This window comes from Dasypus novemcinctus, chromosome 14 (genome assembly GCF_030445035.2).
Source record: "Dasypus novemcinctus isolate mDasNov1 chromosome 14, mDasNov1.1.hap2, whole genome shotgun sequence".
NCBI lineage: Eukaryota > Metazoa > Chordata > Mammalia > Cingulata > Dasypodidae > Dasypus > Dasypus novemcinctus.
Window position 1 is genome coordinate 60,671,632 of NC_080686.1, and position 23,168 is coordinate 60,694,799.

Genomic DNA, 23,168 nt, shown 5'->3' on the forward strand with positions numbered 1-23,168 from the left:
GGCGCGACTCCAGGCCTCGTGGAGGAGGGGGCCGGGCTGCGCATGCGCCAGCCAGCCTGCTGGTCGCGGGAGTCTCCTTGGAAGGGTTTGTTGCTGAGACTTGTTCTCATCCGGGATCTCTTGGAGCGTATGGCAGGTAGGTTGTGAGCTGTGGTGTCTGCTAGGACTCCCGGGGTCGGGGGAGGATGCGTGGTGGGCCGCTGCCCTGGCCCAACTCGCCATCATCTCTCCTTGGCCTCCTGCTCTCTCCTTGCTGACTGCGCCCGGGCGCCGCTTCCCGCTTTCGCCCCTCAGACGCACCCTTCGCTCGAGCTCCTGTGCCTGGTATGACCCTGCATTGCCCTGGGATTAGGCTTGCACCCCCTTTTCTGCCACTCTAAAAGAATAAAGCGGATCATCCAGGGACCGGGCTGAGACCTGGGCGTTGCCCGTCTTCTCGCCCCTCCCATGTTACCTCCTCTTCTCTTCTCTCGAGTGCTTCTCGAGCTTTTCAGGGTCTCCGTGCATTTTCCTTTGATCTAAACAGAACTGGGTTCTCTGATTTCAAAAAGAAAGATTGATCCTGTTCCGGCTAATGGCCCCAGAGCTGTTCCCTAGGCTGGTAGGTCAGTCATGCTTGTGTGAGAAGGGGTGGTGCTTGGCTGAATATTCCTTACGCTGTAAAATACATGTTGAACCCCTACTTCGTGCAGCGCACTGTGCTGGTTTCTGAGGCCAAACAAGTGAAAAAGACACTAAGACCCTGTTTTCCCCACTGCTTCCAAAACGTAGTTTAGGAAATCCTTTGCATTTCCTCTCATTTTGTCCTACAGAGCTGGTTTTGGCTTTCCTGCTCAAGAACCTGCAAGGGCTTTTTCGTTTGTTTAGGGCTTCAGTGTAGAATAAAAAGCCTTCAAGTCTGGCCTCCCCTTGTTTGCTCAGACTTACTCCTCTACTGTTTTACCGTCCCACTCTAGCCAAGCCAGAGTCCTCCCTAACTCCTGAACTGACATAATGGATTACTGATTACTTTCCTACCTATCAAAATTCCAACTAACTGAAATCCTATTTCTCATTAACTGCCGATTCATACTTTTTCTTTCCCTTATTCAGTTTCCTTTGTGCTTTGTGTCCAGACTGCAGATTTTAGCATTTTATTGTATGTGGTCTTATTCGCTAATTATTTTGTGTTTTTGCAATAGTGAATAGAGCCAGAATGCCTGGTTCAAATCCCAGCACAGTAATACGCTTAGCAGCCTTGGGCAGGCTATATAACCTCTCTGTGCTTCAGTTTCTTAATTTAAAAAGCAAGAATATTAATACTACCTTCCTCAGAGTTGTACCTGGCACACTAAGTTTTCATTAAATGTTACCTGCCTAATAAGACCAACTTCCTTGAGGAAAGGGGCCACATCTTACTCCTTGCTATTTGGTACATAATAGGTACCCCAAAGCTCGTTAAATTGGGTTAAACTTGGGGACTAGGAGATATTTGTTAATTTAAAAATAATTCACCATGTGATTCTTTAAGAGATTTCTTGGAGCATTCAATTTGTGTAAAATATTTCATGTGGTACACCTATTTTTTTTTAATAATTAAAAAAATTTTAAAGAAGCTTTAGATTACATAAATATTACATCAAAAATATAGGGGATTCCCATATACCCGCCCCCTCCCATACTTTCTCACATTAACAACATCTTTTATTAGTGTGGTACATTTGTTACAATTGACAAGCATATATTGAAGCATTGCTACTAACTGTGGACTATAGTTTACAGTTTGCCCCGTACAGTTTTATAGGTTTTGACAAAACGTATAATGGCCTGTGCCTGTTATTGTGATGTCATGCAGGACAATTCCAGTGTCCCAAAAATGCCCCATGCTGCACCTATTCTTTTTTTTTTTTTGCACTTGATGAATACACTTTGGAGCACTGTTACACCATGTGGATTATAGTATATAAGAACCCCATCTATTCTTTTTATTTTATTTATTTCTCTCCTCCCCCCTGTTGTTTTGCATTTGCTTTCTGGTTTTTTTTTTTTTTTTTTTTTTTTTTTACGAGGCACTGGGAGCAGAACCTCTGATGAGGGAGGGCGGTGCCCAATCGTTTGAGCCACCTCTGCTCCCTTGAACCTATTCTTAAGGTAGGTTTTATTTCAAGTCATAGTCACCAACTTTTTAGATCTGGAAGAAATTGGAGATCATCTGGCTAATTCCCAGGTTCTCAGAGTGGAGTCTACTATAGCTGTGTCATAGGATGAACAGAGGATACTAAGTGGTATGAGAAAACATGGAATATCAATTTTATTTAACTATATGAGGGAAAACATTTTTAAAGCCTGGCACATGTTGTTGCTCATTAAAGTTTTGACTAAATAAATATGAAATCAAATGCAGTACCACGAATATTAGGAATAGATGTAAAATTCATTTGTATGTTTAAGATTCAAGGTTCCTTCTGGAAGATGTTTTAGAGTAAGTACTCACAAGGGTGTACTCTATGTTTGTTCTCTTCTGCTGTTAGAACTGTTTGAGGCTAATTCAGTCTGCTAATTTTTTAGTTTGAAACAGAAAGCTCAGAGGTATAACTTCCAAAGGTTACCCCAGTCCTTCAGAGCTAGCCTGTTCCTGTCCCTTTTTAGTTCTGAGCAGAGCCAGCCTGGTCCCTATAGGCTATGCTCTGATTCAAGTGGTAATAGTAAGTGGATTAAATGGTTTTGTAAGATTATTTTGCAGGTTCTTAATGCAGACTGATCTGAATCATGTGCTTCACTAGCCATCCGGCTCTGTAGAACTCCACAACTACTTCATCCCATTATTTAATTTGAAACATGGTTTTGGGTGTCAAAGTATTTGTCTTTAATTTAATGGAAGCAGAATGGAGTGAAAAAGTGAAATGACATAAATCTCTGTTATTTCCTTTTTTATTTAAGAATAATAGGTACCATAATTGAGTACTTAGTCTGCACCAAGCATGTTATATACATTACCTTAATTCTTGCAAGAGCCTTGAGATTATTCCCATGTATATAGGAGAGACTGAAGATCAAAGAGGGAAAGCAATTTTCCTAAGAACATGTAACTACAATGTGTTAAAGAAGGTATTTGAGTACAGGTCTCTAACACCAAAACCAAGGCTCTTCAACACTAGCACATACTGGCTACTCTTACTTTTATTGAGGTTTTGCATTGGGAAAAGGTAAATGCATGGACATTAGTTAATTCAGTAGCTCTCAGTGGGAGTGGTGTAGGCCCTGGTGTAGCACTCTGAAAGTTTGGGTGGTTTTGGTTGGCATTATGATTGGTAATCCACTGGCAGTCACTGGGCAGGGGCCAGAGATGTCTAACATCCCTGCACTGTGCGAACAGTCCTGCAGTAGCCCAACACCTAACTCTGACATAAAAGCACAAACTTTTGGTTGCATGGTTTTAATATACTCTGAATTTTCCAGGAATGATATAGACCAATGGAAAATCATACCAAGAACTGTTCACCAGTTTGGAAAATTATGTCACCAGTGGTGTTGCCAACTTCTGTTTGAAGCACTAGTACATCACATCTTTATTGTCCTGCTTCTAAAGCTCTTGGATTCATGTGATTCCATGTATAATGAAATACTATGAGAACAGCTTGATAAATTTCTGTCACCCTACCCTATAGTTTCCTCACCTTCAGGACCCTTCAGACCGCCATATGGTCACTAAGGAGTTACTGACTTTTGCAGCCGGGGCTTCCAGGGCCCTTCTGCAGCTTGAAGGACTTGTGCCAAGCCTTAAATGGTGTCTGAGTTTTGCTTACCCCCTGGGCTTTCAGATATCTCTGCTTCATAATGTCATCTAATATAGTTATGTGGAAATATTTACTTATGGAAATACATTATTATTTCATTAGAATTACTTTTGAGTTTTTCTTTACATATATTATAAGGTATACATTAATAAAAGTTATGTATCTAATATGTTATTAATGAATTTCATCTTAAAATAGAGAACAGGGTATATCAAACCATTCAGTAAAAAAAGGGGACTGTGGGGAAACGGACTTGGCCCAGTGGTTAGTGTGTCCGTCTACCACATGGGAGGTCCGCGGTTCAAAACCCGGGCCTCCTTGACCCGTGTGGAGCTGGCCATGTGCAGCGCTGATGCGCGCAAGGAGTGCCCTGCCACGCAGGGGTGTCCCCACATAGGGGAGCCCCACGCGCAAGGAGTGCGCCCCGTGAGGATAGCCACCCAGCGCGAAAGAACGTGTAGCCTGCCCAGGAATGGCGCCGTCCACACTTCCCGTGCCGCTGACGACAACAGAAGCGGACAAAGAAACAAGACGCAGCCAAGAGACACAGAGAACAGACAACCGGGGGAGGGGGGGAATTAAAGAAATAAATAAATCTTTAAAAAAAAAAAAAAAGGGACCGTGAGTTTGATAGAGTTGAGAACTACTGAGTTCATCAATTAAGCTCTCGTAGGTTTTTGTCCTTTAATTTATCCTTCTTACTTCAAATTGAGACTGCTGTCTTTTCCTGTTATAAATCCTGTATAAATACAGCTCAGTAGTGGAAATGAAAACATCAATAATTTAGGTTTGGTGTTTATGGTTATCATTTTGGAATAGAGCATCCTATATTTCATTGATCCAGGTAGCTTGTATTTCAAATCGAGATAAAATGTTTATCTAATTTAATTCTCTTTCACTGCAACATGGCGAGCTCGTGTCTCATTTTTTATTCTTCCAGCAGACTTTCTGCAATGTCATCATTTATGTATGATTTAGTTATTTGGCAGTACAAATTGAAATATATGGTCTTTTCTATCTATCACATTCTTAACTTCTGAATCAGTTTTTTATGTAAATACAATTCATGGACACCCTAGAGATCCCCCCTGCTTGTGAATCCCTGTTGTAGATTAATATCTTGATAATATTTTGGTGTCATCAACCCAACTATAATAAGTGAGGATTTACTATATTGAAGAATCTGGTTTTGAGTCATAATGTTTGTTCCTAATTAAGTTTATTGCTTCCTTCTTAGAAATGTCTAATGCAAAAGAAAGAAAGCATGCTAAAAAAATGAGAAACCAGCCTACCAATGTGACTTTATCCTCCGGTTTTGTGGCTGAGAGAGGTGTAAAGCATTATAATGGCGGTGGCAAACCTTTCCAGACCTCAAAACATGGTAAGACACACACTGCTCTTTTTACTCCCATTTAGATCAAATTGCTTTTGCCAACTTCTTTTGATAGTCATTTTCTACAGAGTAAATGGGCTGAATTTAAAAACAGATGCATATTTTAGAGCCAATATATTGTATATCTACCTTTACCATCAATTATTATTAAATTAAAGTTCTATATTTTCTAAAAGAAATACAGGGCAATGGTACTATCTGTATTTAATTTATGCACTGATTTCAGAACTTTATAAGGTAATAAGAGGGCGATAGCTGTCCATTGGGTATGTAATAGAAAATGCCATTTTGGGAAGATAGCAAGCAGGTGACCAAAAACTATTTGAATGCTTTAATGTACAGGGTGCATTGGGCCTGATTGAGCATGACTTAAATTCAAATTCATGAGATTGAGATTCAGGCCCAGCAATTAATTGATGCCCACCATGTGATAAACCTTTCACACATTACCTCATTTAAACCAGTAGTATTCTTTAAGATTATAGAAGCTTAATAATTAAAACCACAGTGGAGATATGCAGGAACACTTTAAAATGTGCTACCTATTGCTCCCTCTGCCCCAGTGAGGGACTTGATGTTATCTTAAAGTTAGAATAGTTTCAATGACTAGACATTTGTATAGAGAATTTGCTTTTATTTCTTTAATTTTGCAAAATGGTTCTCACCTACAGTATGCATGAGAATTACGACAAAAGATTGAATATACAAAATCATATTGATTATATTTAAAGTATATTAGATTTAAAATTAATGTGCACTAAAAAATTAATATGCACTATTCATATGGAAGAATTTTCCCTTGTAGCTGTTATAGCTAAGGTTCTTTCATATGTGATACTGACATGGTCACCTGGAATGCTGCCTCTTTGCTATGTAAACCTGGGGCAAGTTAATGCACCTCCCTACCTGCGATCCCACCTCCTTAAAAGTGGGGATAGTAGCAGTCACCTTGCAGGGTTGGTATAGGATTCAAAACATTATCAATGTTGCCTTCAGACAAATGTCAGCTCTTTGCTATAATTCTAAGAGTGGGCTGTTTCCTTTTGTTTTCTTTCTGAAAATACACTAGAGCCTCGTTCTGGAACCTCACAACAGCGGCACAGCAAAATGACCTACCATTCATTGCCTGACACTGATGTGAATGAGCAGACTTCCTCCAAAATCATGTTTAGAAAGAAGGGAGGATGGAAAGCAGGTCCTGAGGGCACTTCGCAGGAGATTCCCAAGTATATAACTGGTAGGCATTTATAAAGAAATGAGGCTTGACTGTATTACGAGCTCTTTGTTTTTGTGGCCGCTAGATATGCCAACAGAGTGCCTTCTGCGTGGTGGTGGTGGCCGTGCCCTGCCCCCTTTCTCCTCTGTTCCTTCCCACTTCAGCCCCTTTTCATCTGCAGCCTGGATTTGACCCTGACTTCCTTGGCCTGATTGTTTTCCCTTCTTCAGTTTCTCTCCCTTTCTCTTATCGCTCATCTAACAAGTCCTTATTTGTAAACTGTTCCTCTCTTGTCTTAAAATTTTGTCTCCCTCCTGCCCTTTTTAATATAAAATCCTGTCCTCATTCTTCAAAGAGGAAACAAAACTTAACATACTCTAAAATCTTTTGAGGCCTTAAAATAATCGTCCCAGACTCTGTCTGGCCTCATTTCCCAGTGCGCCTGCTCCACCCCTCCCATAAACCCATAAGCTGGCACCTCTTAGACGTGCCTTCTGGGCTCCTTGTAGGCCTTTCTTGGAGGAATGCACTTCAATTTCCCTAGCATTCTCCTTACTGTTGGAAAAAAGATCTCTTTTTCAATATACACAAGTAATAATAGTCATAGTCACATGTTTGGAAAAAGAAGATATTAAAGAAAAAATAACTTGGAGTCACAACTACCATTAAAATCTTGTTTTTTCTTTGTTCTTGTGTGATTGTTGCTCTTAAAAATGACTAATTATTTTGTATGTACAGTTTTGTGTTTAAAAACACTTGGTAAATATATTTTTAAACTTTTTTTTTCTGATTATAAAAGTAAAACTGAATCCTTGTAGAAAACTTGAAAAATGTAAAAGTTGAAGAGGAATAATTACACAGTCAAATAATACAGATAACTTTTATTGGTGTGCAACCAGTCAGGGGTTAGGGATGGTGAATCTTGAGCTCACTTCAAATCTGTTTTCTTTTTGAAATCCAGTAGAAAAAGGGTTGATTCAAGACTTGTTGTTTTTGATGACTTTTTTTAAGATTTATATTATTCATCTCTCCCTACCCCCTTGTTTGTACTTGCTGTGTCTGTTTGTCTTCTGTTTCTTTAGGAGGTATTGGGAACCAAACCTGGGACCTCCAATGTGGGAGGAAGGTGCCTAATTGCTTAAGCCACCTCCGTTCCCTGCTTTTGTTGTGTCTCTAGTTATGTTTTTCCTTGCATCATCTTGTTGCATTAGTTCACCATCCTTCTCATCCTCTTTAGGAGGCCCTGGGAACCTCTGTTCCCTATTTTGTTGTATCTGTCATTATGTCTTTCTTCTTGTGTCTCTTGTTGTGTCATTTTGTTGTGTCCGCTTATCACGCCTGTCCGTCGCACCAGCTCACTGTCTTCTTTAGGAGGCACCAGGAACTGAACCATGGACTTCCCATGTGGTAGGTGGGAGCCCAATTGCTTGAGACACATCCACTTCCCTGTGTTTTTTTTTTTTGACAGCCTCCACTTTTGCTCAAGCCCGAGCTGCTGAAATCAGCGCAATGTTAAAGGCAGTGACCCAGAAGTCTTCTAACTCACTGGTTTTTCAGACTCTGCCACGGCACATGAGACGAAGAGCCATGAGCCACAATGTCAAGCGCCTTCCTAGGCGGTTACGTGAGATTGCCCAGAAGGAGGTATATGTTTCGCTTAGTGTAAAATTTTAGGCTGGTCATTTCCTAAAAGAAATTGCAAAGTATTGACCTAATAGAATTAGTTAAAATGAAAACCAAAAAAAACCAAAGATTGTTCATTTTTTCCTTACTTTAGGTTTAATCTTTATTTTTCTTCTCCCTGCCTCTCCTCTTGCCCCTTACCACCCCTCCAAATACTACACCCCTCCTGGACCTGCCAGATTAGCAGGCAGTTTGATATTATAGCTGCTTTTAAATATAACATTCGGCACTTCTCTTTTAATGGTGTTAAATGGTTGATGTTCTCCTGCCAGATTAAAAATAAAATTCTGACCCCCCTACCGCCTGTCAAACTGAGTTAGCTCTGCATTTTGGGGAAGTGGTGTTGGAAAGTAAAAAAACAGCATCAAGGTCTAGCATTTGGCTTTTGACTTTTTCCAAGTTGAAAGCGTGAGCTTGTGATTTAATTTTTGTATAAATCTTAATTGTTTTTGGCCTCACCAAAATTCTCAGTTTGTACGTTCTAAGATTGTCCAGGATATAGTCTATATCAATTGATGAAAAATTTTTATTCCCCCACTCAATCAGAAACAGAGGTGGCCTCCCAAAATCCTCAAGATTGGGGAATGAACAATGGACTAAAATAGACATTATTATTCTTATTATAGACTTTTAATTATTCTGGAAATGGAATAACTTACATAATTGATATAAAGGCAGTGGCCACCAGAGGTTCTGAGGGTAGGGAGAGAGAAGAATGGATATAACATGGGGACAATTTTGTGACATTGGAATTGTCCTGCATGACATTGCAATAATGGATACAGGCCTTTATACATTTTGTCAAAACCTATAAAATTATGTGGGGCAAAGTGTACACTATAAACTATAGTCCATGGTTAGTAGCAGTGCTTCAGTATGTGTTCATCAATTGTAACAAATGTACCACACTAATGAAAGAGGTTGTGAATGTGGGAAATTGTGCAAAAGGGAGGAGTTTGGGTATATAGGAATACTCTAAATTCTTATGTCATGTTTCTGTAATCTAAAATTTCTTTAAAAAGAAAAATAATTTAAAAAATTATAGGCAGAATTTTTTTTATTGAGTTCCTTTTATATACCAGATAATATACTAAAGTATGGTTAGAGTTCAAAAAGGTAAAATCCTTACTCTCAAGGGGCTTGCAAATTAGTGAAGAATTTTTTTTTTCACAAAAGTTTAGCCTGAGTGTGGAAGAGAGGAAGAGAAAAAATGAACTAGGAATTATCCTTTCCAGTTTTAAGGTAAGGTCTGTTGCCCAGTAACAGCATTCAGTATTTGTGTGTCAGTAGCCTAACTGAAATGAAATATGTGGTTTCCCTCACTTTTGTATTGTTGATCCTATGCTTTGGCTTTAGTTATGATCTTAGAGGTTAAAAACAAACCAAAAACTAGTATGAGTTTTATTTTCTCTTGCTTTCTAATTTTAATAGCCATTGTTTATTAAGCTTGTTTTGAGATGCTTACAAGCTGGGTTCTACTGTCTCTATTTGAAACTATAGGCAGAGAAAGCAGTACATCAGAAAAAAGAACATTCAAAAAATAAATGCCATAAAGCTCGAAGATGTCACATAAACCGGACGCTGGAATTTAACCGTAGGCAAAAGAAGAACATCTGGTTAGAAACCCACATCTGGCATGCCAAACGATTTCACATGGTCAAGAAGTGGGGCTACTGCCTCGGGGAGAGGCCGACAGTCAAGAGCCACCGAGCCTGCTATCGGGCCATGACTAACCGTTGCCTCCTTCAGGTGTGCTTTTCCAATTTGGTTTTCCTTTAGTTTTGTTTAGACCTTTCCCAATGTAAACTTTAGAATCGTTCATGGTATATCAAAGCCCTACCTATGAGTTTATTTATGCTAAAGATGATTATTGAGCATGAGGCACTTTGCTGGTTGCTAGCACTGAAGCAGTCTAAGTCAGTAGGGGAGACCGACAGTTGTCAAATAATTAGACAGATAGATGGTTACAAAGGAAATGTGTGTAGTGCGTTACCACAGAGGAAAGGGGAGGGCTTCCCTGTGGAAGTGATGCCTGAGCTGATAGCTGAGATAAGAACCTGAGGGAGGCAGAAGGAAGCCTGATGAGAGTGAAGAACTGAGGTTCTGTGTGACAGAGATGAAGAGAATGAGAGCAAGGCTAACGTTAGGGTGAGAATGGGTGGGAGAAAAAAGTAGGACCCAGATCTGTAGGGTCTTATTGTCCGTGTTTATGATTTATGCAGCAACAAACTAAATAACTTAATTTCTTTCTCTTCTGTTATCTATTTAGAAATTTGCTCTTTGCAGAAGGGCCTGTCTTTCAGTGGCAGGATGGCTTTGGCCAAGTTTTGAAAGCCACTGCTGTTAGGGTTTTCCGATATTCTTGAGAGCAATCTAGCAGGATTATCAAAATAAGAACCTTTGAAGAGTCTTTGATTTGAGGTCTCAGCAGCAAAAAACCATAGATTATAGTCAAACTCCCAAGACCACATAGCTTGTGGTGCCCACAGCTGATTCCTCCAGCCCTGCTTACTCCACTGTACTCTGCTATCGCAAATTTTAAGACAGCCATGAGAGTTACTTCTCATTTTGGGCAGGATTTTTACTGAGGTATCAGGTGTTTTCTATACATCTGATCAATCCTAAATAATAAAAATATTAGCTAATAATAAACATTTTTGAGTACCTGGATATGCCAGGCATTGTTTTAAATGCTTTATGTAGGTTTACTCTTTGAATCCTTATAACAGCAGCAGTGTGGAGTTTGGAGCTGCTGTGATTTCCATTTTACAGATGAGGAACTGAGATACAGAGGTTAGGTAACTTGCCCACAGCAGTACCACCAGTGAGTCGTGGAGATGAGATTTGAGCCCAGGTAGCCTGACTCCAGAGTTCCACGCTCTTACCCATTGTTCTCTGCTGCCACCCAGTGGTACATATTCGGGTTCACCTGACCACTGACAGCTGAGAGTGAGTCACAGCTGATGAGAAGATTTCTTCCCTGACATAGCACTGGTTCGTGGAGGGCGTCTGAATCTTAGCTTAGCTATAACTTGCCACTTCGTTCCAGCTGCTGAGTTCACTGAAATGACTTGAAGGTGCTGTGGCCAAGTGGTTGGTTCTGGGTCAGCCAGCTTGCTGAGAGCACTGGCTTCTCCACCTTCTAGTCCTGTGACTGTTCAAGCTACAACTTCTCTGTGTCTCAGTGTCCTTGTCTGTCAAACAAGATGGAAATTATGAATAATATGGACCATTTTATTTGATTCAGATTAGTTTAATAATAATATTTGCTAATGTCATAAGATTGACAGATTTTAGATTTTGACTTATGACAGATAGCATTAGTAACTTGTTCTGTCTCGGACCTTATTTTAGTTTGCTAAAAGCTGCTGGGAGCAATATACCAGAAATGGGTTGGCTTTTATAATGGGAATTTATTACGTTAAAAAGCTTACTGTTCTAAGGTCCTGCAAGTGTCCAAATCAAGCCATCATTAAGAGATGCTGTCTCACCAAGTTGCAGCAGTGGGCAGCGAGACACATGATGATGTCAGCTGAAGGTGCTTTCTCTCCGAGCTCAGCTGGGGGTAATCAGGCACATGGCAGGGCATAATGGTGGCTTGCTGATCTCTGCCACCTTCTGAGCTCAGCTGTGGGCGAAATCAGGCATATGGCTCCTCTCTCCCCTCGCCCCTCTCCTCCGGGCCTCTCTGGAGCCTCTTTCTGGGCCTCTGTGATCAGCCTCCGGCCTCTGGGACCTCTCTTTCAGGCTCTGTCTCTGCAGCTTTTTCCTGTGTGACTACAGCTTTTATTCCTCCATTTCTAAAGGATTCCGGTAAGACCAACCCTGGGACCTGAAATCTAATCATAGACCCTTACCTGAAGTAATTTAGTCAAAAGATTCGGTCTGCAGTAGGTTTATAGGCACAGGAATGGATTAATTCTAGGGTATATGATCTGGGGTCTGCCCTGCTTCAAACTGTCAGAGACCCCTAGAGGTTTTCTTGTGAGACATCCTCTGTCTTCTTAGCAGTTTTATCCCATCTAAGTTCCTAAGTATTTAATTTTGTCTCCCCCTTTGTGCAGGATTTATCCTACTACTGTTGTTTGGAGTTAAAGGGCAAGGAGGAAGAAATACTAAAAGCACTTTCTCCAATGTGTAGCACAGACACAGGTAAATTTGTTTCAAAGCTGAAACTTGAAAACATTATGCTGATTGAAATAATTTTACAGAAGAACAAATATTATGTGCTATTACTTATATGAAATGTCTAGAAATAGTAAATTTATAGAGACAGAAAGTAGATTAGAGGTTACCAGGGAATAGGGAAAGGGGGATTGCTTTTGTTTGGTAGGTGTAGTTTGTAAATTTAAAAAAAGAAAAAAAAAACTAAAACAAAACAAAAGCCAAAGAATACCTCTTATTTTAGTCCTTGTGTATTTATTCATTTCTTGAATTCTGCTTTAAGCATTTTGGAATTTACACGTATATAGAAATATGAGACAGTTCTTGCCCCCAAAGAGTATGTTAGTTTAAGGAAGGCTGGGGTGGCTCTTAAATCATTCCTAACATTGTCGGGTGTGAAATAAGAGAACCAATATTCTGGTGATTTAGGCAGGAAGAAACTTGAGACTCTTATTAAATTGGTCACTTAGTAAATGTTATTGAAACCTTTTGTGGCCCAGGATTTAATCCAACCAATGATCTAAAAGAAAACCTCATCCCTCATGGAAGCAGACAATAAATAACAGTCTGCCTATAGGGAAATAATGCTGTAGTCTCAACACTTGAAATCATGGGATTTTGCTTTTGTTTACATCAGGATTGACTTTTGCCGCAGTTCACTGCTTGTCTGGAAAGCGCCAAGGCAGTTTAATACTTTATCGGGCACACAGATATCCCAGAGAAATGCTTGGGCCTGTTACATTTATTTGGAAGTCCGAGAGGGGTCCTGGGGACACTTCTGAGAACAGGCAGCTTTGGATCTGGCTCCATCCCACTCTTAAACAGGTGTAATTCTTTGGATTATTTTTCTACCGTTCTGTTGCTACATTCTTAATTACTGCTAACAATCAGTAGTATAGAAATTTAAATAGTGTAAAAATATGGCTGATAGTTTGATATCTGAATATGGGAGGATACTGTATGAATATTATATGAAGCAAATCTTGACCTCTCACTTTTTAGTAAACCTTAATTTGGTGTAGAGATGAAAACGAATGCTATTATGAGTGGTTAGAAATGTTGAGTTTAGGCTAATACTTTTACCTTGGCTAAGCTGGGACATGTTAACTTAGATGCTTGTTAGAGCTGACCTGACCTTGAGAAGCTGTTTTGAATAAGTCTGGTAGTTGTAAATATTGCATTATGTTCTCTTCTTTGACTCACTCACTGCTTTTATACTGTGTACTATACATTTTTTTTTCCTTAAATTTCTCTTAAATTTAAAAAAAATTTAGTTGGAGTATTTGTGTTGTTTTCATAAGTTTCAACAGTTAGAGGTTCTTTTTTGTTCAAAGTGCTTTGCAGTGCTCAGAAAATCTCAAAAACGTTTTTGATGATAGTGAATTTAGTCTATACTTTGTGAAGGGCTAAAGCTGTGAATTTTTAAAAGAATAAGACCTAACATGAACTAAACCAAGTTAAAGTTATAAAGTACTTAAATTTCAATTTAAAATTGAAAGTACAACAATTTCAAATTTTTGAAGTAAAATGTTTTTATCCTTAGGATATCTTAGAGGAAATAAAAGCCATGTGCCAGTGTGTGCAGCCTATCAAATCAACCGTTTGCATCCCTGACCCAATTCTGACACCACCACAAGAAAAAAGCCAAATCACACTGCCTGACGAGACAATTGGCAAGAAAAGAAAACGGAAAGATGATGGAGAAAATGCTAAACCAGTGAAAAAAGTTTTGGGCGATGGAACCAGAGATCCACTTCAACCATATTCTTGGATATCTCCAACCACGGGCATTATAATCAGGCATGGATTGAATTTGCTCTGAACCTGTTGTATATTTTCAGTGAAGACTTGCTCTAATTTATTTATTTATCTATCTATCTATTTATTTTTTTGACTTGTTCCATATCTGCCAATGGTACAGACATTGTACATGATGGAAGTTTCTATTTATGACCTTTTCTCTCTTTTAGTGACTTGACAATGGAGATGAACAGATATCGGCTGATTGGTCCACTTTCCCACTCCATCTTAACTGAGGCGCTAAAAGCTGCTTCTGTCCACACTGTAAGAGTGTCATTCTAGTCATTGCTAATTATGTCATTCTAGCAAACTTGTGAATCCTAATATATAGTTTGGTAAAATTTGGGCATGGCTTATGAAAGTTCTTTTCCTACTTATGCTTATTTCAAAGACTTTATCTTTCACTGCCCCCAGAAGAGCTACTCTAAGTGGATGTGATAAATAACTGATTTTCTCTTCCTTAAATACAGACACTCTTGCAACTCTTGTGAGTCTAGTAGAAGGGTCTTGACTTCTGATCCATGGTTAGGTAATAGGGTGCTCCTATTGTATATACAGTGTATATAAATTTTTCGCGTGCATGTACTTGTGTGATGCGTATTTTCTGTGGCTAGTTTTCAGGTCTATGGTCCCTAAAAAGGTTAAGAGCAGTTTGTCTAGTGCAGCACTGTCCAATAGAACTTTCTGCAATGATGATGTTCCTTTGTGTGTCCAAATGGTAGCCATTCACCACTTGGGGCCATTGAGCTCTTGAAGTGTGGCCGGTTTGACTGAAAAACTGAATTTGTACTTTAATTTTAGTTAATTAAAAATTAAATTTATATAGCTGTGTAAAGCTAGTGGTTTCCATGTTGAGCAGCACAGGTGTAAAGAAGATTAGTAGTCAGACATTCTGGATTCAGGTTCCATTTGTTTTCTTGTATTAGTGCAATTAATCTTCCAAGGCCTGTAGCTGACAAGGTAAAATATGATGATAGATAGGAACAGATTTTAAGCTTTTAGAAGAAAGATCCTTTAAGAAACAAAGGCTACTCCCTTCATCTTCATTACTCTCGTCTTAACTACTATCAACTCTTGCTTGGAATACTGAGGCAGCTTCATAAACTTTCTTCCATTATTCTCCTTTTTCAGTGATCTTTGAAAACTTTATTCACATCCTGCTACTTCTTGATGAAAAGTCTTTCTGTAACTTCTCATTGTACTGAAGATAAACTCCTCCTCACTTTTGCACTTCAGCCACGTTGGCTGTCTTTCAGGTCCTAGAATGTGTCAGTTGGACAGCTGCCTCAGGGCCTTTGCACTGGCTTTTCTTCCCTCTGCCTGACCATTCTGCCTCACCACTCTGCTTGGCTACACCTTCCTCATTCTTCAAGTTTCAGCATCTATCACATTTCCCTCTAGAATCCTATTTCTGATTCCCCAAGTTAAATGATACCCCTCCTGTTATTTTCGTACATCTTTTATGACAATTTAGATAAACAGATTTGTATGTTTATGTCATGTCCATGTCTCTCATTAGATTGTGACCTCCTTGATAGCAAGGACAGGGTGGCCTTGTTCTTTGCTCTGTCCCCAGTTCCTGGCACGTAGTAGGTGCTCCCCTCTAGCTAGTAAGTTGTGGAGGCAGTGTGTGTACCTGGGAAGTCTGGTGCAGAACCTGTAATAAACCACTAAACTCTGCACCTGTGTTTCTGTGAGGTAAATGGTGCATATGTTATGGGTTGCTACTCTGGGGTCTAGGAGGAGGAGTGCATCATGCTTTTTTTGGGGTGGGTACTGGTGCCAGGGATTGAACCTGGGACGTCATATAGGGGAAGCTGGTGCTCAACCACTGAGCCACATTGGCTCCTGCATCGTACTTTTTAAAAAAAAAAGATTTATTTATTTAACAACCCCTGCCTCTCCCCTCGTCCCCCCCAACTGCCATCTTCTGTATCCATTTGCTGTGTGGATGTTCTGTGTCTGCTTGTCTTCTCTTTAGGCAGTACTGGGAACCGATCCTGGGACCTTCCGGAGTGGGAGAGAGGTGCTCGATCTCTTGTGCCACCTCAGCTCCCTCGTCTGCTGTGTCTCTTATTGTCTCTTTGTGTTACATCATCTTGCTGTGCCAGCTTTCCACTCCGGCCAGCTCGCCACACTCCTGTGAGGGCCAGCATTCTGCTCAGCTTGCCTGCATGGGCCAGCCCTCTGCATGGGCCAGTTCTTCGCTTGGGCCAGCTTGCTGTGTGGGCCAGCTTGCTTTTCCCAGGAGGTCCCTGGGAAAATCGAACCCTGGACCTCCCATATGGTAGATGGGAGCCCAATCGCTTGAGCCTCATCCGCTTCCTTGCATCGTACTTTAATGAGCTTCATTGTGAATCACAACTGTAGGTTCTCTTCCTTGGCATGCACACAGTTCTTGAAGCAAGACATTTTGAAGCCTTGCTGAATTCCTACTTCTGCCTAGAAAAAATATGTTAAATGCCTGTGCCTCATTTGAGACTTCTAGGAGTACTGTAATAATATTATATCTTTTACCTGGAGATGTCTTCAAAGGGCACTGGGTTAGTTTTCCTTGGGTGAGGAATGTTTTATTGCTTTTAAATAGGTGTGATGCAGTTGGCAGTGGGGGGAGAGGAGCAGGCCTTGCTGGGGCTGTGCTTGAGAGAGAGACTGCTGGGAAGCAGATGTGGCTCAAGTGATAGGGCTTCTGCCTACCATATGGGAGGACCTGGGTTTGATCTCCGGGGCTTCCTGGTGAAAAAGAAGAGAAAGTGTGCCCACATGGCAAGCCAGTGCCTGTGTGAGTGCCTGCGTGGTGAGCCTGTGCCCGTGCAAGTGAGTCATGCAGCAAGATGATGACGCATCAAAAGGGAGACGAGGGGAGAGTCAAGGTAAAGCATAGCAGAAACCAGGAACTGAGGGGGCACAATTGACAGGGAACCTGTCTACCCATCAGAGCTTTCTGGGATCAAATTGCGGTGAATCCTAGAGGAGAGAAAATGAGAAGGAAGACGACACAGCAAAAACAGCAGGGCGGGAGGAGGGGAAGGGGACAAAATAAATAAATCTTTAAAAAAAGAGAGAGAGACTGCAAGTGTGACTTTACTTAGCTGGAAGTCTCTCTGAAAACCATGAATTTTTTCCTGGTGTGTGAAATTTAGAGAGAATTGTAAGACTTGTGTCTTTGTCTCTAATTAGGGGAGTAGTTGGTCTGATGTTAATTATGGTGCCAAATATAGGGATAACTCCCCTGGTTTCTCTCATAACACATTCCCACACATAGGAAAAAAAAAAAAAGTGGAGGCTGATAATCACAATCTTGGTGAAAAAGAAGGGAAAGCATGCCCACACAGTGAGCCAGTGCCCACGCGGTGAGCCAAGTGCCTGTGCGAGTGCCTGCATGGTGAGCCAAGTGCCCACTGTGAGTGCCTGCGTGGTGAGCCAGTGCTCACACAAGTGAGTCACGCAGCAAGATGATGATGCAACAAAAAGAGAGATGAAAGGGAGAGTCAAAGTAAAGTGCAGCAGAGACCAGGAACTGAGGTGGTGCAATCCCTCTGAATCCTAGAGGAGAAAGATGAGAAGAGAAGACAGAAAAGAGAAATAGATACAGAAGATCACACAACCAATGGACACAGACAGCAAAAAGACAGCAGGGTGGGGTTGGGGAGGGGAAAAATAAATAAATCTTAAAAAAAAAAAGTAAGACTGTGTCTTAGCCAATGGGGTGCTGATGCAAAATACCAGAAATTTGTTGGCTTTTATAAAGGATATTTATTTCGGGTAGAAACTTACAGTTATCAGGCCATAAAGTGTACGTTACTTCCCTCACCAAAGTCTGTTGCCACGTCTTGGAGTAGGATGGCTGCCGATGTCTGCAAGGGTTCAGGCTTCCTCTTCCTCTTAAGGCTCCATGGTCTGAGCTTCTTCCTGTGTCAGCTGTAGGCTGCAATAGGTCTCATCTCTGTCCTGGGGTTCCTTTCTCTCCTGGCTCAGCTGCTCTTCTCTTGCCACAAGGCTAGCTATAGACTATCAGGCTAACGGCGCGTCTCTTCCCGGGGCCTCTGTTGTGTCTAATGGAGCCTTCTCTTCATCATGTATCTGCTTCTCTGTGTATTTACTTCCTGGGGCTCCAATATCAAAACTCCAACCTCCTCTTTCTGTGATGCAAGGGGGCGGGGACTCAATATCCTACTAACGTAGCCCAATCAAAGCCTTAATCATTATTTAATCAAGTAAAAGTGAAACCTCTGAATCCAATATAATCTAATATGCCCAGAGGAACAGCCCAGTTTACAAACATAATCCAGTATCTATTTTTGGAATTCATAAATAATGCCAAACTATTACAGACTGATTATTTATCTGGTTAACAGGAGTTATTATATTTCAGGGTGGAGATGATACAGAGAAGACACCTCACCATTGGTGGACTGAAACCTGTAAGAATCCTGATAGCATTGCTCTTCATCACAGACAAGAAGCCATTTTTGAGTTGTTGGGAGGTATACAAGGGGCATACTGGCTTTTATTGGGGAAGAAAGAGGAATAGGAAGTATGTTAAAGGGGCATTTTGCAGGTGGGCTACTCACCTGTAGTGTTGCTTTTTAATGTGCAGCTGTTACATTATATAGCAAGAGCGGTAATTAAGAGAGGTGCCTGAACTCATGAGTAAACACCATCTTTGTGCTTTTGAAACAAGCAAGTGAGATACTAATGTTCTAAAAACCGGCATTCTGATATTGTGGATAAAAACCTGTACCAGATACTGAACTAAAATCTCTGTTGACGTGCATGTAGTTGCCTTTGTGCTCATAGCTACTACACTTACCACTGTTGGAAGCATACATGTTCGTATGGCAAATAATATGTTTTGTGTTAATTTTTAGTGTTTTTTTAAGACACCCTTACCTCTTTAAAATGCTAGTTTATTTTCTAATGGTATCAGTGGGAATTAAGAATATACATGTTTTTAAAATTATTATCCCAGGAAGAAAGTTTCCCTAAACAATCTGAAAGATTTGAAGGTACAGGGAAATGTGTATTTAAAGTGACTAACTTTTTGTAAGCTTTTTTGTTTGTTTTGTTAAAGGAATAACATCACCAGCAGAACTTCCTGCAGGTACTATTCTGGGCCTGACAGTTGGGGATCCTCGGATAAATTTGCCTCAGAAGAGGTCCAAAGCCTTGCCCAATCCAGAAAAGTGCCAAGGTAAAGTACTTGAAACAATCCCTGATTTTTCTTATTATTTTGAGCAGTCTTATTGCATTAGAAGAGTTCTGTCTCTGACACCTCTTCTGAAGAAAATGAGGGCAGTCTTAACTGCAGGCCTTGCAAGATGAATACCATTAAAGATTGTGTGTGTTATCAGTATCTATCTCTTAGCTGAAAAGCTTGTAGCCTGATCCTTATGTTTGCTTTTTTTTGTTTTTTTTTTTAGTTCTTTATTTTTAGTCTCTAGTAAAACCCATCTCTCTGCAAACTGAGTTCTCTAAATGCCTGGCATTTCAGATTTTAATTGTGAGGAAGGGCTCTGCACCCGTAGCTGGTCTTGTGCTCAGTGGAAGCCTCTGTCTGACCATACAGATGATCCAGGTTCGAATCCTGGCAAGGCCATCCCAGGTGCTGAAGTGTGAGATGCTTTGGTTTAGCCTGAGTAGAGTGACCTGCGTGGTTGGGTTGGGGTGACACAGGAAAGTGGGCTGGTTAAAATTTCAGTCTCATCTGGTATGTGGCTAGTGATGATGTTTCATTGTGTTTTCTGTCATTTAAACACATTTAATAATGAAGAATAATTAAAATTAGCTTGTGAATTTTTTTGGAGAAAAAAATAAAGATGTTTGTATAACAACTTCAGAATTTTTTTTTACCTCTCTGCATGTAGTTAGATAGCTTATTAAGTGAGCCATACATTACTCTGTCAAATCTTCACATGAAAGGTGGATTGGATGAGAAAGGAGTTTGAAGATATATAGGTAAGTTAGTTAATGATGGAACCTAAGCTTTTAATCAGTGAGTCATTGCCTCTTTCTTGTCTTTCCTTTTCTTTTCTAATGGCAATATGGTCTGGTGCAGTAGCACCTACTATGTCATTAAATGTTGATTCGTAATTGCCTTAAAGCTACAGTTAGACTCTAGTTTCCCTGACTGCCTTAAATCCTTTTTTTTTTTTCTTCATGAGGCAGTTATATATGAAATCCTTTTTATGGCTTTTATCTTAATATGAATCAGTTAAGGGAAAATTAAAGCCTACCTTGAAAAACACAATTTCATTTTGACTATGAAAGTTTACCATCCTGTTAGTCATTGCTGGGGTATTTCATTAAAACCTGGCTTAGGTAAACTCTTTGGAGAAATTTTTTTTTTTGGCATGTGAATTACATGTGTAACATATCTAGGAAGAATTCAAAATAAGGTTAGAAACATACTTTGATGATAAAAGATTAATCCTTGATTATGTCATGCCATGTTGATGCCATAATGATATATCTCCAGACTATCTTTCTGTATCTGAAGTCCTTCTTTGCCTCCTTTGACTTAGACACTAAAAGACCAAGTCTGGTCCTCCTTAAACCATAAAGGAGGGTTTGCCTAATTTGGATAACAAACTTTATCTCCTTCTGTGTACTGGGAATTAGAATACTCTGGAAGGAGAGGGTACATGAAAACCTTGAAGTGATGGCTCATTTTCTCAGATACTCTGAAAAAGTTTGCTTGATCATTGATTCTTGCATTTGAACTAAATATTAATGTGTTTTTGCAAATCTTTTCAACTTCATGCACACAGCATTTCACTATGTAAGTCACTGGTTTTCTATTGGGCCGGAATGATATAAAAAGCCCTGAAGCCAGTAGCTAAAATGTAGCTTGGACTGTTTTGGCATATTATCAAGGAATTGTTCATCCCTGCAGTGGCTCTTAGAATTTGATTATCTTAAAGGTAAAATTAGACAGTTATTGAGAGACAATACAGTGTGATATTAGTATTTTATACACTAACAGTAAGTATAAAGATAAAAAGTTTAGGAGACTTTACTATTTCATAAATCATGAAATCAGATATATGAATAAGAATTTCTTCTCATGTGTGTATATGTATATATTTTTAACGATACATAGATTATACAAAATGTCACAGGTATTCTTCAAGAGAAGTTAACTAAATGCCTCTAAAGTATTTTCTTGTAGCAAAAGATCTTCTTGCAACTTCTTGAGTTTGGCTTCACTGACCTAAAGGATGTGGTTTGAAGGCTATTTCTTTTCCCCTTCAGATAATGAGAAAGTTAGACAGCTGCTTCTGGCGGGTGTTCCTGTGGAGTGTACGCATAGCTTTATCTGGAACCAAGCTATCTGTAAGAGTGTCACAGAGAATAAAATCTTGGATCAGGTAACTAATGGTGTAGGGATTATTGGTAAAGTCCGGGTAGGCAGGTTAAAAGTCTTCATTCTAGAGACCATAAAATGTTATTTCATACTTTATAGAATCTCTTTGGCTTCCTTTTATCTTCAAATTATTTGTTGATCCCTAACTTATATGTACTATGGCTTTTTTCTGTTCTTAGGGAAGAATAATCTCTAGAAAAACTTGAAACAAGGACTTTCTCAAAATGATAATCTCATAGTGTACATGTCTTTTTTAAAAATTGTTTTTGTTTTTCTTAAATGTTCTATGTCTTCTTTAATTTCACAATTATTGAGCACCTACCAAAGGTCAGACCTTGTATTAAATGATGAGGTAGATGAATACGGCCAAAGAAGTACATCTAAAAAAGGGGTGCTGAGCCTAGACTAGGGAAGCTGTGGGAGGCTTCCTGGATGGAGTAGCTGGTATTGCAGCAGACTCAGGTGGGTGGTTGGAAGTTACCAGACCTCTTTGGGTTGGGAGCAAGGCTGCAGTAGGGAAAGGATAGCAGGAAGTGAGAACAGCATGTGCAGAGGCCCAGCAGGTCCTGAACAGGATGACGTGTTGTCCATGAATCCTCAAGTAGATCAATAGCTTGCAATTGAGGGTGGGGCAGGGGATGAAACTGAAGAGATCAGTAGCGGCCAGATCGTAAAAGACACTGAGCCATCTTAAAGATTCGGCTTTTATCTTGAAGATGGAAAAACGTAAGCAGAGCTGAGGAGAGTGGGTTAGACTGGGAATGGGGGTGGTGGGGGAGGGAGCTGGAGAGAAGACTAGTGGTTGGATAGCTTCAAAAGAGACCCTTGAAATAGTCTAGTGTAATACGATGGGGGCCTGAATTGTGGCTATGGAGGAAGAGGCCTGGAATGGAGGGAGTGGGGCTTAATACATTTTCCTGGAAGGTAAAAGTGGCAAGATTTGGAAACTTCAAAGGCATGATGGGAATAAGGAAGGAGGAGACTTGTAGGCTAGCTCCTAGTGTTCTAGCTTGCATTTAGGATATCAGTGAACAGAGAGCTAGGACTGTGTCTGACTTGTTCACTGCTGTAGTCCTAGGTTCTAGAAAAGTCCCTGGCACATGAGATCCTCCATAAATATTTTAATGAATGAATGGTATAAATTCCGACAACCTTCGTCTCAGGGGATTGGGAGAAACGCAGGAGGAGTGCAGATGTGGTGGGAAGGACGCTGAGGTGAGGCTTGGATTAGCTGAGTCTGAGGGGCTGAGGTGATTTCCCAGGAGTCAGATTTCAATTTCAGGAGGAAGGTCTGGGCTGGAAAGATACACCTTTTGGAATCACCAGCATGTAGATAATAGTGGAATCTCGGAGCTTGGCCATGGCTTCCAGAGCATTCATGAGGTGGACAGGTAGACCTTCCAGCATCCAGGTAGTCTCTTGTATCGTTTTCTAAATGTAAACTGTTACTCTTTTTACAGTAGGCAAGAAAAATCCAAAAGGATGTGTTGCTACTACTCCCTACATTCCACTTAGTAATTTATGGCACCTTCAGTCTTAAATCCTTAAGAGCTGGTGAAAAATTCTCAAGAGCCAGAGTAGTTTTCCAGTTGCCCTCTTTGCACTCTTGTCACTTAATTCTTTCTTTCTTTGTACTTCATGGCAACCAAATCTTAGTCAAAATAAATGTAGGGACAGAGTATCAAAATATATGATTAATCTTGATAAAAGAGACCAGCAGAATGAATGTCATTTTAGGGTTTTGAATTATGTAGTATATTCTAGCCCAAT

At 40.2% G+C, this 23,168-nt stretch overlaps 1 protein-coding gene across 1 annotated transcript in view; it reads left to right on the top strand.

The window, feature by feature from the left end:
- Positions 1–39: 39 nt before the first annotated feature.
- Positions 40–23,168, top strand: part of POP1 (POP1 homolog, ribonuclease P/MRP subunit) — a 36,450-nt gene continuing 13,321 nt past the window's right edge. Inside the window, exons 1-12 of the mRNA XM_058275766.1 lie at positions 40–136; positions 5,014–5,157; positions 6,239–6,406; positions 7,854–8,029; positions 9,569–9,817; positions 12,133–12,220; positions 12,870–13,057; positions 13,776–14,032; positions 14,203–14,296; positions 18,408–18,519; positions 19,107–19,226; positions 21,287–21,402. Of these exons, the coding sequence (XP_058131749.1) occupies positions 43–136; positions 5,014–5,157; positions 6,239–6,406; positions 7,854–8,029; positions 9,569–9,817; positions 12,133–12,220; positions 12,870–13,057; positions 13,776–14,032; positions 14,203–14,296; positions 18,408–18,519; positions 19,107–19,226; positions 21,287–21,402 (1,806 nt within the window). The 5' untranslated portion in view covers positions 40–42. The remainder of the gene's footprint in view (positions 137–5,013; positions 5,158–6,238; positions 6,407–7,853; positions 8,030–9,568; positions 9,818–12,132; positions 12,221–12,869; positions 13,058–13,775; positions 14,033–14,202; positions 14,297–18,407; positions 18,520–19,106; positions 19,227–21,286; positions 21,403–23,168) is intronic.